General features: G+C 43.1%; 1 protein-coding gene across 7 annotated transcripts in view; it reads right to left on the bottom strand.

The window, feature by feature from the left end:
- Positions 1 to 1,286: 1,286 nt before the first annotated feature.
- Positions 1,287 to 17,409, bottom strand: part of TDRD5 (tudor domain containing 5) — a 39,512-nt gene continuing 23,389 nt past the window's right edge. For 4 of the 7 annotated variants that reach the window (XM_038413967.2, XM_043491372.1, XM_043491371.1 and 1 more), the window contains 9 exons: positions 14,771 to 14,983; positions 14,070 to 14,136; positions 12,756 to 12,956; positions 11,055 to 11,219; positions 8,545 to 8,718; positions 7,022 to 7,231; positions 6,440 to 6,595; positions 2,636 to 2,861; positions 1,287 to 1,838 (listed from right to left, as the gene is read on the bottom strand). In XM_038413967.2, coding sequence (XP_038269895.1) covers positions 1,582 to 1,838; positions 2,636 to 2,861; positions 6,440 to 6,595; positions 7,022 to 7,231; positions 8,545 to 8,718; positions 11,055 to 11,219; positions 12,756 to 12,956; positions 14,070 to 14,136; positions 14,771 to 14,983 — 1,669 coding nt within the window. In that variant the 3' untranslated portion in view covers positions 1,287 to 1,581. The remainder of the gene's footprint in view (positions 1,839 to 2,635; positions 2,862 to 6,439; positions 6,596 to 7,021; positions 7,232 to 8,544; positions 8,719 to 11,054; positions 11,220 to 12,755; positions 12,957 to 14,069; positions 14,137 to 14,770; positions 14,984 to 17,409) is intronic. The other 3 variants (XM_038413971.2, XM_043491373.1, XM_038413975.2) reach the window with 1 other exon arrangement.

Below are 17,409 nucleotides of genomic sequence, written 5' to 3'. Positions count from 1 at the left end.
GTCTGATGCCACAGGCATACAGCCAGTGCTGGTGCAGACTTAATCGGTACCAGACTATAGATGCGCCATAGCTTGAACCTGAGTCAATGGTAGAGGCTCTCACTGATCCCGGCATGGTACTGGGGAGCAGTTTGACAGATCTCCTTCATCCCATGTGCTGGAGGGAGTACAGTACCAGTCACTACTTCTCTTAGAAGATGAGGAATTTCCCTGAACCCTGAAATGGTCCCGATTCATTTTATGGGACCAATTCCTCACCCTACCAGAGAAGGGTGAATGACCTCTCTTCCTCTTGGGGGGAAGCCCAATGTGCAGCATCATCACTTGCTGGATCTGAAGGTGACTATCAATGGGACAAGGGCCTTTGTGCCGAAGCAGGCCTCATGGCCTGATCTAGCACGTGCTGCTTCAGCTGCAACACTCTTGCCACCTGAGTCCTCTTTGTGAGCAACTTGCAAATGAGACACTCCTCTTTAATGTGTCCTTCGCTGAGACAATAAGGTGGGCGCCTTAATAAGGTGGGCCTCAGGTGGGTGTCACTGTTAGAGATGGCACCCACACAGACATGACAGTGCTTGAACCCTAGTGAGGGCATCACAGACACCAGCCAATTGCTCTAATACTATACTCACACTGAAATGAAACTAAGGTATTACTAACTACTATATACAAGAAAGTTCACACTTTTGTTCTCCGTTTCTGAGAAGTGGAACATGACTCTAGCCAGAGCTCCGACTCTAGCCAAGTCAGAAGGAACTGAGGGGCTCGAGGTGGCGCTGCCTTTTATAGTCAGGGGAGGGGCTAAGGTCCCAATGGCATGAGCACCACCCCTACAAGTATTGCTAGGCAGATTACTACTCTCCAGCTCCAGTGCACTGGGGGCATGCACACCTAAACTGAATACACAGCTGCATCTACTTGAAGAACCACCACCATATTTTAACATTATGTAGATGCAGCAAGACAGTGGGGCTGAGGTAGGCTGTTTACTGGTTAGGAATGCTCACCACAGGCTGGATGGCCTGACTTACAATGTGACTGCTAGTTGTACCACCAAGAAAAGGATTATGTGATAGATCCACTTCATTTAAAAAATCCTTACTCACAATAAGTCATAAGTTGTGAAGCTCAAGGCAATGCCTATTTTTGAGGGGAAGCTGGTTTAGAGGTGAGTGGAAAGAGGGGTTTTTTTTAGATGGTCTATTTCTAACATGACTTGCCAAATCTGACCCCAGTTTCCTTCCTCCACCTTTTGGAGACTGTTTATACACACAACAACATTGAAACACAGTTCAAACCACTATATTAAAAAGAACAGTCGTTACACAACAGTACAATAAAAGGAATATAACCACCTCCACTGAAAATAAAAGCAACATTTATCCCATACACAGGCATGTCCAAGGAGACCCTAGGCTCTAGTTATCAGGAGGATGAATATCTCTTATGGCCAAAGAGAAATGGCACAGGAGCACCAACCCTTCAAAGAGCATCTGCTTTGTTTCTCCATCTTGTCTGATGCAGTACAAGTGGATAGACTCCTTTCTTGAGAAACCATACAGCTGGGGTTTCTCCTTCTCCTCATGTCTCCAACTTTCTCAGGACAGCGAACCAGTGAAAAAGGCCACTGGAGGTGGCCAAGCGTGCAGCAGCTCCCAATGCTGCGGTAGGAGAACTGCGAGGGATGTAGAGCTTCTCTGACAGCTGGAGCTCAGCAGCTAGGATCAGGGAATTCTTATCCTCAGCCCCTCGGTTAGTGCAGCTGTTACTGCTACTCAGTGTGATAACTTGGGTCCTCCAGAGGTCCTCATTCTTCACCTTCTCTGGAATGACTTCCCCTGCATAGTAAATGAGACAAGGGTGGAAGGATGGTCTAATGGATAGGGCACTGGACTGGGACTCAGAAGAATTGGATTCTCAGCTCTACAACAGATATACTATGCAACCGTAGACAAGTCACTTATTTTATGCTGTAAAATGGGGATAAATATTTCATTACCTCAAAGGGGTGTTGTGAAATTAAAATCAATTTATGATTCAGAGGACATACACATGGGAGCTCAGAGGGCTTTACAAAGAACGAGGGCTTCAATCTCTCATTTTCCATGGTCTTACATGGAATCCCTTAAATGCCAGGAGATGACAGTCCATTTAATATTGGGAAATCCTAACATTTGAAACAGACAGGCAAAAACAACAAGGATAAGGGCTGGACAAAAGTAACAGAAGATAAATATCTGGATAAGGCAGGGAAATGAACCAAGAGAGGAATACACCTCAATTCAAGTTCATCCCCAAGAAATACTTATGAATCCACTTCTCTGCACATAGGGCCAACTTGAAATACTGCATCAACCCACAGGCACTGTTGGTGCAATGGACAGATGGCAATAAAAAGCCAAGATTCAAGGTCTTCATTTGCATACACCAGTGCCCTAGCCCCAGAATTCCTAAGCCCAGCTTCTGGCTATAATGGACTTCAGACAATAGCAGGAGTCAACCACCAGTGCCATTAGCATAGTACCAGGATCACAGAGCTAGGGCCAGCATTCAAACTAGGCAGTAGAATGCACATACTAATGCCCCTTCAGGTCTTCACACATACTAAAAATCCAGTCAGACAAATCCACAATACCATTCTGCTTCTCTAAAGATACAGGTGCTGTTGTAAGTGAGGCAGAAGCAGCTGGTGCTGTAAGACGCTGAACCTTGTTAGGAGATATTTTGTTCTGATCAGGCTCCAGTTGGCTAGGCTCTGCTGAGGGCTGGGAATGGCTTAGGGAGACATAAAACTCTTCCAGTGACTTGGACAAAACAGCAGAATTCACAGAATCTGGTGAATCTCCAAGAGAGGCTAGTGTCTGCAATCAAATATAAAACAGAGCAGAGAGCAAGATTAGTGCACCCACAATTCATCAACTGTCCTGGTCACCATATAGTTAAGCATGCAGACATAGCTGGAAAGGAATTCTAGCAACAACGTTTCTTTTTTTTTTTTTTTTGGCCAATTGCACAAAATCAGGGCCAGAGAGCAGCACCTCCTCCACCTCCTCCTCCAAGGAGGGCGGCTGCTTATTGCAATGAACAAAATTCCTTCTCTGCTCATGTCTTAGCAAGATATTAATGGTCTGCTGTAAAAAACCCTCATAATTCTTGAGTTGAGAGATGCCCCAGGCACAGCAAGACGGCAGTGACAGAGTGAGCACAAGGGAATTTGGACTGAGGTTGAGTAGGCTGCTCAGTCAGTTTTTAGTTGACTAAAACCTTAGCTTCTAGTTTAAAGGTTCACCTAATTCACAGATCTGTACCGGGACTGATGTTTGAATTTACTAACTTACTGGAAAAGGGTATAATAGAAAGTTCTTCAAGCTTTTTCCTAACTATAAAGATGAGTGAATGCACTGGCACAGGCTACCTATAGGGGCTGCAGAATCCCCATCCTTGGAGGCTTTAAAGAACAGGTTAGACAAGCATCTGTCAGGGATGGTCTAGGTATCCTTAATCCTGCCTCAGCGTGGCAGGATGGACTAGATGACCTTGAGATCCCTACATTTCTATGAACTGTAAAATAACATTTACAGTAGACACAAAATTGTTTAAGATAATCAAGGCTAGATATAACTGGGGAGCGCCTGAAATAGTAAACAAACTAGGCAGCATATATATAGACTAAGGAAATTCAGTGTTGACAAATGCAAGGTAATGCACATTTGGAAAGAATAATTTGAACTAACTGACATTGCTGGGGTGCAAATTAACCAACCACTGGGAAAAACATGGCCACTGATATCAATAGCTCAATGGAAATCTCTGCTCAATATGCAGAAGTCAATGCATAAGAACAATCCACAGTGAACTGAGAAAGCACAAAGAACAGAAACCCTCAGGCTCGAGACACAAGCCAACTAGTAACTGATGGGAGACTAGGAAGAATCTTCTCCTAAGGGAAGTTTTTTCCATAATTTTCCTTTACAGCATTTCTTGTACCTTCTTCTTAAGTATCTGATAGGGATCACTGTCAGACAAGATACTGGACTAGATGGACTGTTCTGCTCCAGTAGGGAGATTCCTAGGCTCTTAAAGCCACATGATCAGCTGTCTAATAGTTGTGTAGTTATGTCTGAGTCAGTACATGAGGAACTCCACATTTTCACATCATTCATTTTGATCTCCTTCTCTTCTCCTCACTTCTGCTTGCACAAGCTAGGTTGTCTGCTCTTTTCTCATTACCTTAGCGCCACTTTCCTCACCCCAACCTCTCTTTGCTCTCACAAAGCCTCACCATCTCCACCCCATTTAGACCCACCTTTCCTACCCTCATTTCTTCCAGCTCTTCCCCTGATCCTCTCAAATCTGGTTTCTGATACCCCACTAGAACTGCAATCATCATAGTCTAACCAACCACCTCTTCCTTGCAGTTAATGAGCTGTAGTAATGCACAAAAAACTTGTAGGTATTTGATCATTCCTGATCCCTCTGCTGCCTTCAACACTAGAACAATCTATGCCCCTCCACTATTCCCTCCTCTTGTACATCCCAAACTCTGCATTCATGTTAACTTATAACATTAGATAGTCATTATTTATTATCACCACCTAAGTATCAGCACTCACTTTGTGCTCCACATCCCACAAATGATCCTCCCCAACCTGACTATTAAGAGTCCCGACTTCACTCCCCTAACTCATCAAGCAGTAAGAGGCATTGGCAATATTGACTAAGCAGCTTCAAATAAATTCAGCCATAGACATACTTTTAAAGTTGTTAACATAGGACCTGCTCCTCCTCCCACTGAAGTTAACTGCAAAACTCCTGCTGAGTTCACTGACGCAAGATCGGGCTCAGTGTAAAACTACACTGAATAGATTCTACAGATTTCCCACCTACAGCAGAGCTGGTCACACAGAGTATGCCAGGGGAAAACAATCAACCAGGGAGTCATTCTGTGGAAGCTGACAAGCACTCTCCACTATCAGGCCCAAGCATTACACTAATATAAAGCTGCTGAGTCTGGATTGCTAACTACATTTATATAGTATAAAGATTCTTTTCTGGGTTCTTTTCTTGCCCTCTTACCCTTTATCATGCAGATGACACTAAACTGGGAGGAGAGGTAGATACGCTGGAGAGTAGGGATAGGATACAGAGGGTCAAATTAGAGGATTGGGCCAAAAGAAATCTGATGAGATTCAACAAGGACAAGTGCAGAGTCCTGCACTTAGGATGGAAGAATCCCATACACCACTACAGACTAGGGACCAAACGGCTAGGCAGCAGTTCTGCAGAAAAGGACCTAGGCGTTACAGTGGACGAGAAGCTGGACATGAGTCAACAATGTGCCCTTGTTGCCAAGAAGGCCAATGGAATTTTGGGCTGTATAAGTAGGGGCATTGCCAGCAGATCGAGGGACATGATCGTTCCCCTCTATTCGACATTGGTGAGGCCTCATCTGGAGTACTGTGTCCAGTTTTGGGCCCTACACTACAAGGAGGATGTGGAAAAATTGGAAAACGTCCAGCGGAGGGCAACAAAAATGATTAGGGGACTGAAACACATGACTTATGAAGGAACTGGGATTGTTTAGTCTGCGGAAAAGAAGAATGAGGGGGGATTTGATAGCTGCTTTCAATTACCTGAAAGGGGGTTCCAAAGAGGATGGATCTAGACTGTTCTCAGTGGTAGCAGATGACAGAATGAGGAGTAATGGTCTCAAGTTGCAGTGGGGGAGGTTTAGGTTGGATATTAGGAAAAACTTTTTCATTAGGAGAGTGGTGCAACACTGGAATGTGTTACCTAGGGAGGTGGTGGAATCTCCTTCTTTAGAAGTTTTTAAGGTCAGGCTTGACAAAGCCTTGGCTGGGATGATTTAGTTGGGGTTTGGTCCTGCTTTGAGCAGGAGGTTGGACTATAAGATCTCCTGAGGTCCCTTCCAACCCCAATATTCTATGATTCTACGATCATCATCATCCATCATCACTAGCATACATGCAAAGGAAGGGTCAACACTGCTGACTAGAGAGACGTAGCGCAGACAGGACATATGTACGCTTCCCCACAGAGTTCTGTAGGAGAATCTAGATTTACCTGGAACCATTCAACCCACTCCTGTAGATCACACAGTCTATTAGCAGAGACTGCCAATCATACCAAGCATGGGATGGTTCTCTGATACAAAGGCACTGAATTAGGATGAGACATTACATTTTGTTTCACGTTACTTGCTATAATTGGATTAATTTGGGAGGCACTCAGACAAACTGGTGGTGGGCACCAATTTAAGAACCTAGATGCAGAGGTAGGTAGATTATCTTAAAACAGTTGTGCCTCATTTGGACTAAAATTTCAATTTAATAAAGACCAACAAAAATATTTCCAGGAATATTAAAATAATTTAAAAACAAAATATGCCACTATACCGGGCCAGAAAATGTGTGCTTACCTTCAATTCCCCAGTGGGCTCTGGGACTTCTCCCAGTTCCAGTGTCTCCTGGATTGGGTATTTTGACTTTTCAACTGCTGTCCTTGCCATGTTCACATGATCCAAAAATGGCCACACATCATCCCAAGTCTCTTCAGCAGCAGCAAAATGTCTTACCTAAGACACCCAGTATAGTGGGTGTGGAGAAGAGAGAAAGCGAGAAAGGCAGAAACATATGGAAAACCTGGCAAAAATTGCAACCAAGAGAGAAATAGCATTAAAGGATCAATTATATAATCCTCAATTGAGAGTGGACCCAAACCTCTCATTCTATTTCCAAACAAAAAACTTTTCAGGCGCACAAAAAACTTGAAATTGTTTTGGTGTAGGAGGCCAGCAAGAAAGGAGCCCTGAAATCACAGATCTGGACAAAATGGAGTATCCCTTCATACACACTTCCGCTTTAGGATACTGGCCAGGTTTCCCCATTAAATCAGCATATGCAGCCTACTGTGCATTATGCACAAGATGTTTAATTCCCTTTAGGATGTCACCATAGGGCATTTGTCCATTTCCCTCCCTCCCCGAAAGATTACAAGTAACCTGTTGCAGCTGCTCTTTGCTTTGCAGGCTCCGATTTCTTCCTTCATGGCTGGAGGTCTGGCTGGAAGATACCACAGTATCCAACTGCAAGGTGTCATGGCCAATACCAGTCTGCTTCTTTAAGGTTTGCAGAGGCAACCAATTTTCATCCCAGATGTCTGAGATCACAGACACCAGCTCTAGGTGTGGCATCTCCAGATGAGGACTTTCCTTTAAAAAAAGCAACTAACTCAAGTTGATATTCTATGAGACTATGAAGAATCCAGAAGCCATTCAATAAAGAGCAGAGAATGGAATTCATCTCTCCTTAGCCTTGTCCATCTTTCCATTTTCTAAATACCTGCAGCCCCCTCTTATTTAACCTCAGAAGAGGTTCAGTGAGGTTTGATAGTTAGTGGATACCGCTTAATAGCAATCCTCATTTTAACAACTTCCAGTTAATAGGAACATATGGCTAGGAACCAATCCCATCCCACTGACTTTAAAGTTAATGAGATTTGGATTTTGGCAACAGGCATGTAACTTATGGCAATTTTTTGACATGCCTTCCCTGGCTACAGACCCACAAGCCTGCCTGTGGCTGGGAGAGGAGGCTGCATACAGGGCAGCAGCTGGGAGGGCCACTGCAGTCTGGATGCAAGGCTTTCCACAGTTGCCATTTATCTGAAGGTTGCTAGTAAGCGGAAGGAAGACTTGTGCAGCCAGGAAGAATACACTGGGACATGCTGAGCCTGGGCCCCCGGTGCCAGGCCAGGGTGCTCAGCACGTCCAAGTGCATCCTTCCCTGGCTGCAGCCCCGCACGTCTTCCTTCTGCTTACTAGCAACCTTCAGATAAATGGCAACTTTTATTAGCAACCACTCAGTTCCCAGTAAAATGGAATCTACTGTATTTTAAAATGGACAGAGAAGTCATTGCATGTCTAAGTCTGGAAGCTTTTAATACAGTACACACTAGCAGCACTGCCACAATTGCATTCTTTGTCTTAAGATACGGAGTTCCAGCATGTGTACCATTTGCTCTTTTCTGTGGATGAGAGGAATACTCTGATGTACAGAATCTGGTTTCTTGGGAGAGTCAATTCCACTGTTTTCTTTTGCTTGCATATAAACAAAAATGTATGCTAGTAAATTAACACTTACTCGCTTAAGAGTATTCTTCTCCACTAACACTAGTTCATATTGTCATCCAGAAACTTGCAAAATTTCATTGCCAAAACTGTTCCTATCCTAATACCTCGCCACCTATAGTATAAAGGTTAACAACCTTTGCAAACATCTCTTGAACAACATTTAAAGTTTGCAGTTTTATTACAGCAGTTTTAAATTGTCACCAACACTTGATTCCTCCGGGGAGCTCCTTTCTATGTCCTATTCTTCCTTACTCTTTATTGCATGTATACATATCGCCAAATGCTTTGTGGAATTGCCCTAATCCTACCGTCAGCAGCAAGCTGATAAAGGGACAGTTTCTCGTCTCAACCTCAATTAAGTTATTCAGTATTGGAAAAAACGCCAACCTCACCTGCATTTCCAGTTCTGGCTTTCTGGGCTCTCCGTTTGGACTTTCCTGGTAATTTTTGTAGTCTTTGCCTTGCGAGTCCCATGAAGTGAGAGAAGAATTCACAGAGCAGGCATGTTCTTGTACTCTTCCTTCAGGTTCTAAGCACATCGCATCCTTCTCGTCAACTTGAGATCTCTAGAAAGAGAACAGCAACTTTATTTCAACTCATCTGTACATGCTTGTTTGTTTTTTTTATTCTGATTTTAAAAGATGTATTGTATTTGACATAAGTTACTGTACATAAATATATAGAGACATCCACCCTATGAACCAAGGACTCATCCGTAACATATATTATTTCAAAAGAGCATGAGCAAAAGTAGTAAGGTACAATTCTGTACAGTACATATACGATATTTATATTGTGCAAGGTAATTAGCTAAAAGATTCCAAATGCAGACACACTGCTCTCATTCTGCTTGAGAGCAAAGCATCATCATTTGTTATTTGTCTTATGGTAATACCTATAGGCCCGAATAAAGATGGGGGGATCATTGTGCTAGGCACTGTGCACTGTGTTTAAAATAGGACACTTAGATTTTAGATTTGTTACACTAGTTTTAAAATTAGTTATATTAAGAGAGATATAAAAAATGGTTCCTATAATACTCAGGTCAAGGAACAATGCAATATCTGGGCACCACATTTCAGGAAGGATGTGGACAAATTAGAGAAAGTCCAGAGAAGAGCAACAAAAATGATTAAAGGTCAAGAAAACATGACCTCTGAGGGAAAATTGAAAAAATTGGGTTTGTTTAGTCTGGAGAAGAGAAGACAGAGGGGACATGATAACAGTTTTTAGGTACATAAAAGGTTGTTATAAGGAGGGAGAAAAATTGTTCTCCTTAACCTCAGAGGATAGAACAAGATGCAACAGACTTAAATTGCAGCAAGGGTGGTTTAGACACTAGGAAAAACTTCCTGTCAGGGTAGTTAAGCACTGGAATAAATTGCTTAGGGAGATTATGGAATATCCCATCACTGGAGATTTTTTAAGAGCAGGTTAGACAATTACCTGTCAGGTATGGTCTAGATCAGCATTTCTCAAACTAGGGTCCACGGAATGGGGTCCACAGGCCCTGCTGATCAACTCCTGCCCGACCCTCCCAGGAGCAGAGTGCTCTCGTGGGAGGGGACGGAATCATGTCCAGGGCTGCCAGCCCCGCTGATCAACTCCTCTCCCGCCCTCCCAGTTTCTCCAGCACACCAGAGAACAGCTGTTCCCCGGTGTGCAGAAGGAGCTAGGAGGAAGGGGGAGGAGTAGGGATGGGGCATGCTCGGGGGAGGAGGTGGGAAGAGGAGGGGCAGGAGTGGAGCGGGGGTGGGAAAAGACGGGGTGGGGTTGGGCCTTGGGGGTCTGCAAAAAATTTTAAATCAAAATGGGGGTCCTTGGGTTGCTAAAGTTTGAGAACCGCTGGTCTAGATAATACTTAGTTCTGCCATGAGTGCAGGGGACTGGACTAGATGACCTCTTGAGGTCCCTTCCAGTCCTACAATTCTATGATCTACTCAAAAGGTGCTCAGATGCCCTGATAAAGTGTGCCACAGAAAAGCCTGTAAGAAAGAAATAAGAAAAGAGCAGACAAAATTGGTTAATAAATATTTCACCACTGTGTGGCCTAGTGGATTGAGAGTCCTGGACTGGGGTTCAGGACACTGGTTCTATCCTGACTCTGCCTCTGGCCTGCTGGGTGACAGACAAGTCGCTAGCCCTCTGTGCCTCAGTTCCCCCTTTGCAAAATGGGACAACAATGCTTTTTTTTGTAAAGTACCTGGAGATCAAATAATGAAAAGTGCTATATAAGAGCTAAATATTATGATGTGGGTTTTTTTTTTTGTTTGTTTTGCTTTTTGGAGTGGAACAACAGTTATGTAAGACCAACTCCTCCCCATGCCCCAAAACTGTTTTTCATGGGGTTTTTTAATAAGCTAAATTTAGGATGAACAAGCCAAATTTTAATAGCAATAAGCCATGCCAGGGTGTTTATTAGGTGGCTTAGGGTGTGCTTCTCTGATGACTGAATGCTACACACCCAAACATGCAATTCATGCTGCTCCACTGCAACTGCACATGAACAGATAAGAGGAAAGCAAGTAAAGACACAGGAGATGAGAAAGGGAAAAGTCTGAATTCAAGGCTGATTCCAAGATACAATATCTGAACTCAAGAGCCAAGTAAAGGTCTGAGTTCAAAAAGTAGAACAGGAGTCTCAGAGCAAAGAGGACTCTATACCTAGAAGTTTAGGGAGTACCCAAGAGATGTCAAGAGACCAGACAAGCAGGCAGGAAAATAAAAGATGAGGGCAAGCATGAGGAGATATATTTGTGTCCCATCTGAAACATTTTTATTCTTATGGCACCTGTTTGCTTTTTTAACAGGGTTAAAACAGTGTACCAACCCACCGGAATCTCCCAACACAACAGCTGTTTTTAATCTTGTATTAGACACAGAAGAGCTAAAAACCTCCCACCTGGGCATATGGTTCGCTCTCATTCAGCTCTGGATTTGCTGCCCTGCTGGCATCACAGAAAGATTCCTGTTCCTGTAAGGGAAGGTCTGGCCCTGACGATCCATCATTCTCCTGCTTCGGACTGGGCTGCAGGTACAAGACTGAGGGGTTCAGTTCTATGAACCCCTGTTAAAAATAAACAGTATAGTAAAGTCAATAAAGTGTGTTGTAATTAACAGAAAAAGAAGAAAAAAAACTAGAGCAAGATTTTGAAATGGTTTTCAAACTGCAGCAACCTGCTACCCAACTGAGTGGGAGTTAGGTTGGGAGCCATCTGGATGCTCGCAGAGTCTGCCTTGTTGCAAAAGTTAAAATGGTTTTCCACAGTGACAAAACTACTCATCAAATGATACCTGGACATAGCACATGCCAAAACGGCAAGACTTCTTGCCACAAGATTTACTGTTCAGCCTACGGATTAAAGCAAAGGACACAAGGCCCCTGGGTTTTGCCTGTTACGGACATTTGAAACCGTGGGATTTTGTTTATAGTTCTTCGTAAAATAGTGCTGACTCTCACTTTCAAATCACAGTGTTGGCCATTCTTAGTTATATTAAATTATACATTTTTACAGCATTGTTTAACAGCCTAGGCCCCTTTCTAAACTATAATCTGGTGCTGGAGCATAATCCATTTAGTATGGAAATGTAGTATAACCCACTGTACACTTACCAGGAAAAAAGATAAATCACACTAGCATCTTTATACCTAAACTCAGTATGCTGTAACTGGGTTTCTGTGGTCAGTGCAGACAAGGTTGGAGATTTACCTCTTGTAATTCACCTTGTGCTTCAAACAAATAAGCTAATTACAACTAATCACCTGAGATTGAGATTTCCAGAGCAGAAGTACCAAAACTGCGTAACAGTTTGAGTTCTTTCATTAACAAAAATAAACACAAAAGCAGAAGACTTCCAAGCAGACTTGAAACTAGACAGTAAAACCTCATCGATTTCAAAGAGATAGAACTGAATGTTTTAGTTCATTTTCTGAGCGAATCCTGTGCTGTTAAAAATAATGGACTGACAGAACTGGCAAGAGCCAGGAATAGAAAAGGCAAGTATCCTATAGGCAGTTGCATCTGTGTACCTTAATCCTGCCCTGTAACACAGGCTCTTCACTGCTATCCCAGTTCTGGGCTGCTATTGAGAATGTCTACAGTTCTCAAACTTCTTTTCCATATTTATATAAGGTCCCTACCAACACTACTTGAATAAACAATAAATGATAATATCCACATTAAGAATCTCCTAAACCCGTGTCAGCAAATGTTACCAAAAGAATCCTCTCCAACATTGATGGAGCCATGGCAGCTTTCTGAACAGCACAGCAGAGATGAAAGCGCACATGAACCTTGCAGCATTACACAGTGGTGGTTAGGTGATGAAGTTTAAATGTCTACTTGTGCTCAGGCTGTGAAAACCTGTTTCTAAAGATAAATGTGAACTTAAGCTTTATGAGATGAAGGACTATTGTATTAGTATACTGCACCAATGGACTCTTCTCCCTGGGATGAGTGAAATTTTAAGGTGCACTGGAAGTTCCTACTGCATTTCTTTTGTTAAGAGTAAATTTTCCATGTTACATAATCCAAATTCCCACCAATTAAAGCCCTTTCCATGAACAGTCTTGCTCAAACTCGCCACCTCTGCCCTTCTTCACCTTGGAGGGAATATTTTCTCTGCAAATGATAGCATGGCCCTCTGCTCTCAAGACCTGATGGATGTAGACATCTTCATCAGAGGTAGTGTCACACAGGAAGAGGTGAAGAATACCATTCACATATTCATCCACCACTCCCACCAGTGGCTTCAGGTTACACAGCTTCCAGAACTGTAGAATGGCATTGGTAGTCCAACGCCCCTTGAAGAAAGGGGGATAAACAGGTTACTACAAAATAGCATATTGGCAGCCATATGATGCTTATTCTCATTCCTAGAAAGTTTGGTGTGGACGCAAAGGGTGAAGGCAAGTTAGATTCAGAGGCACAACCGGGCAAGGCTTAGCTGAAGTAAGTGTAATAAGGGTGCACCAGACAGGCAAAATGCACCAAACTGAACCCGACAAGATTACCAACACTCAATTAAGTTTAACTACTCAAAACGTAAAAAAGGCTGCAGAGTTGGAGTTATTACTGGGAAGCGAAGTGCACTCTAAGCTCTTATTTTTCCAATGACTGACAAACTGTGTGGCCAGCTCCTGAAGTTTTATCAGGAGTCTTCCAATACATGGTGATTTGCTGCAAGCCTCAGCTCCTGAAGTCACGTGATTAAAGGAGAATTTCAGCTTTCATTTATAAAAAAAGTTTCTAGCCCTTATGGTTCTGAAGAAAACCTTGAAAATGTGAACCTAAATGCTTAGAATGTGAAGGAAATAAAAAGAACCCAAAATGTATTATTGGTAGAAAGCCTTTCCTCCCTTTGGAGTTCTTTCACATACTTCTCACCCCAGACAGATTTTTTTGTTCTGAGAAAGTCTATGAAAATTTATTCATCTATTTTGAAGTTAGAGTGGAAAAGAAATCAAGGATCCTGCTATAAGGGGTGATGGGCTGACTCTGAAGAGGGTCCTGTCCAGTCCCCCCTTGTGAAGGAAGTTTTGACTAACATGGGTCACTCAAGTAAAGCAAATATTTAAAGCAGAGAAAACTGGGCTGGATTTTCCAAGGCTCCACAAGGGTCACAGAGCACTCAGGGCAGAGGAGAAAGCTTATTCATTGGCATAATGAATACCTCTACAGGAGCTGTCCATTTGTAGACAGAATGCAAACCAGCATGTTATGAATATTCAGAAAGGGAACAATGATAGGTTGACAGACAACAGCAAAACTCCCATGAACTTTGGTGGGAATCAGATCAGGCCCAGAGAATGTCAACATCAATATTACTCCGTTTATTTCAAGTAGGCAAGAGGCCAATGTCTACTGCACAGTCCCATTATATATACATAGGTGAAAAACTGTCTGTGGAGACATACCTCTATGGGTTTCACCCATGCCAAGGAACAAGGGATAGCTTGGGCAGGAAGTTTTGAATAGCAGCACCTGCAACAGGAATCAAATCCATCATTTCATCACACACCAAGAGTTAAAAATATGGATGGTACAAGTTTCCATGAGCCATATAACCTCTTGATCTTCAATTCTAACAGCCACCTCATAGTTGTATTTTTTTAAATTAATATTTTATGCTTGTGAAAGACGTCCGATGAACAGCCCTGGCAACCAACATCCTGCATCCAAAGAATGGGTACAGCACAAACAGCAGTGCCAGTTCCCACACACTGTCCCATGCCAAATGTATCTCACTCCTGCAACTCATTAAACAAAGTCCGATGGTTATGACTTTTGGTCCAATCAGTGTCAAAGCCCCCATGTAGAGAGGCAGATGAGACAGGAGAACAGACTAAACAGTGTGGAGGCTGGGAAAGGAGGGAGATGAAAAAAGCTCTCTTCCCTCCACTCCAACCAACTCAAGATAAGGACAACTGATGCTTTAGGTTCATCCCAGAATAAATGACAACTCCAAATATGTCTAGAAAACACTGTGAAATCTATTGACAGTGTTTATGCAGCTTTCCCCAAAGAGAGTGAAGGTGGGGCAAGCTGCAGGAGAGAAGGTAAGATTTGGCAGCACTTAGCTAAAATATCCTTAGCCAGAATACCACAATTATCTTACTTGAGGAATCTCAGGCAAGACTTCTGGACAGTCCGCAGATTTCCAAAGTCTGGGAAGAACACCTCCACCTCTTGTTCGCTGAGCACCTGGTGGATGATGACTCGGTACCACCATTTGTCCTCCGAAATCCTAACACAGCAAAGATGGCCAGGCTGGACCAAGACCTCCGGCATGACATAACGGTCAGAAACATTTTTATTTGAATAGCATCGTCTGCAAGACACCACAGAAAAAGGTCATGCCCAGCAGGAAGTAGTACAGAAAACTGCATAAGTGCTTCAGTACAGCATTGCTTTCTTGTTTTCCTTTAATATGAACTTTCAAGGAGTCTTATGGTAAAACATCAGGGCAAAGAACAGTGTTCAGAGTTAACATAAGATCTAGGAAAGGCAATGCAGAGGAAGATCTTCCTTAACAGTGAAGGTGACCCTTCCATATCATGCTCTTACACCACATGGGTAGAGTACACATGTACTTTAAACATTTACGTGAACACACAGCCAAATTCAAAGACTACGAGTATAAAAGCACACACAGGGATTTTACTCGCCTTCCAGCAAATACAGTAGGTGCAGTTGTGACACACTGCACTTCAAAGTAGCACCCAGCAATCCCCATATTTATCAATGGTATATGGTTGTGGTATTTCATACAGAGCGTGTCTTGCAAGGTATCATATGAAAGGTCATGATCTGCTGAAACTCACTGTTCTGTCAAAATATGTATATCATTATGTATGAAGTTATAAGATTTTGCTATATGGTTGTTACTGAAAGGTGTAATGAGTTTGGGATACACCCACTGCTAATTTTCCAGTGACAATAGGGGTGGTGACCCACACCCAGATGGGCATTAAATGACCCTAATCAGCAGGGGAATTGTAAACAAGAGATTTACAGTTCTGTAAGAGACAGCTGCGCAAGCACCACACAATCGGGATTGCTCAACTCTGAATCAGCATGGCCCAGCAGGACATGCCTGGGCCAATATCTTTCCAGGGACATAGAGTATAAAATAAGGGACAGTGGCATCATCAGACCATCTCTCGTCCCTCATCTACACCGAAGAGCAAGAAGAGAAAGACTTGGAACTGAGGAGATTAGTCTCAGGCTGGGAAGGAAATTGTGCTTGAGAATTAAGAACTGTAACCTGCCTATAATGTCCAGTGAGATGAGCAAGACTGCTTCAATTCTTGCTTAGTCTAAAAGTTTAGGATTTAGAATATGCGTTTACTTTTTGTTTTCTTAAGGTAACTATCTCTGATCTTTATGCCTACCACTTATAATTAGGGCTATGATTTTATCACAGAATCCATGACTTCCAGAGACCTCTGACATTTTCTGCCCCAGGGCTGGACTACTGTCAGCAGGCAGCCCCACAGCTATCACTTCCTGCAGGCAGAGGCCCCCAAAGCAGCTCCTAGCCGCTGGGCAGCAGGGGTCCCCCAGAGCTCCAACTCCCCACGGGCAGCTGGGCTCCCCACAGCTGCCCAGTTATAATGGGGGAGGGCAGGGGGACCCCACAGCAGCCCAGCCACGGCGGGTGGCAGGAGCCCCCCAACAGCAGCCCAGCTGAGGGAGGCAGACAGAGCACCTCACAGCTGCCTAGCCACCAAGGTGGCGATTGGTTCCCGCAGCTGCCCAGCCGTTGTGGGTGCTGGATTCTTCTCACTCCCCATTTTATCCGTGATTTTTACTAAAAATATCCAACATGTCATGGACTTCCATGAATTTTTATTACCTGTGGCCTGTCCATAATTTTTACTAAATATCTCTGACAAAACTTAGCCCTACTTAAAATCACTTAAAAAAAAAAATCTTTCTGTAGTTAATAAACTTATTTTAATGGTTTTATCCTTACTAGTGAGTCTGTCCAAAGTGCTTGGGGAATCTACTCAGATTACAAAGGCTGGTGCGTATCTACTTTCCTTTCCATGATGAAGTGGCGAACTAATTACTGAGCTTGCACTGTTCAAGAGAAGGCCTTGAGCCGTGCAAGCCAGTATATATCTGGGGTGCAAGGCTGGGGACTTGGGAGATTTGCTGGCATTTCCCTGTGTATAGTTTATGAGTTGCATGAATGTTCTTCACACCACTTAGCTGGGTGTGTCTCTGCATGCTGACGGCTGAGGGATAACAGTACCTGGAGGGGTTTGCTGCTTGTCACTGGCAAAGCATTGAGAGAACGAGCCCAGGCTGGAGAGTTAAAGGGGCCAGTGATCCCACTTTTCCAGGTTGCTCGCACAGCCATAGTAAAAAAAAAGTATATGTAAAAAGTATAGTTAGAGCTGTGTTACAGAGTTCAGTTTTAACAGAAGCTATCAACCTTTATTTTGTTGAAATCTCATTGAAATGGCAAAAAAAAAAAAAAAAGTCAGAATCCAAACTGAGCACTATTTGAATTTTTCATAGTGGTTCAATGAAGAATGAATAGAGAGAATTATAAGCATTTAAAAGGTTTCAGAGTAGCAGCCGTGTTAGTCTGTATTCGCAAAAAGAAAAGGAGTACTTGTGGAACCTTAGAGACTAACTAATAAATTTGTTAGTCTCTAAGGTGACACAAGCATTTAAAAGTCACCCTATTTGGCAATTTTTCATTAAGATTATCTTACTTTTTTGGTACCCCTTCTGCAAGAAATT

This window comes from Dermochelys coriacea, chromosome 8, assembly GCF_009764565.3.
Source record: "Dermochelys coriacea isolate rDerCor1 chromosome 8, rDerCor1.pri.v4, whole genome shotgun sequence".
NCBI classification, from domain to species: domain Eukaryota; kingdom Metazoa; phylum Chordata; order Testudines; family Dermochelyidae; genus Dermochelys; species Dermochelys coriacea.
This window is presented reverse-complemented; position numbering and strand designations above follow the sequence as displayed.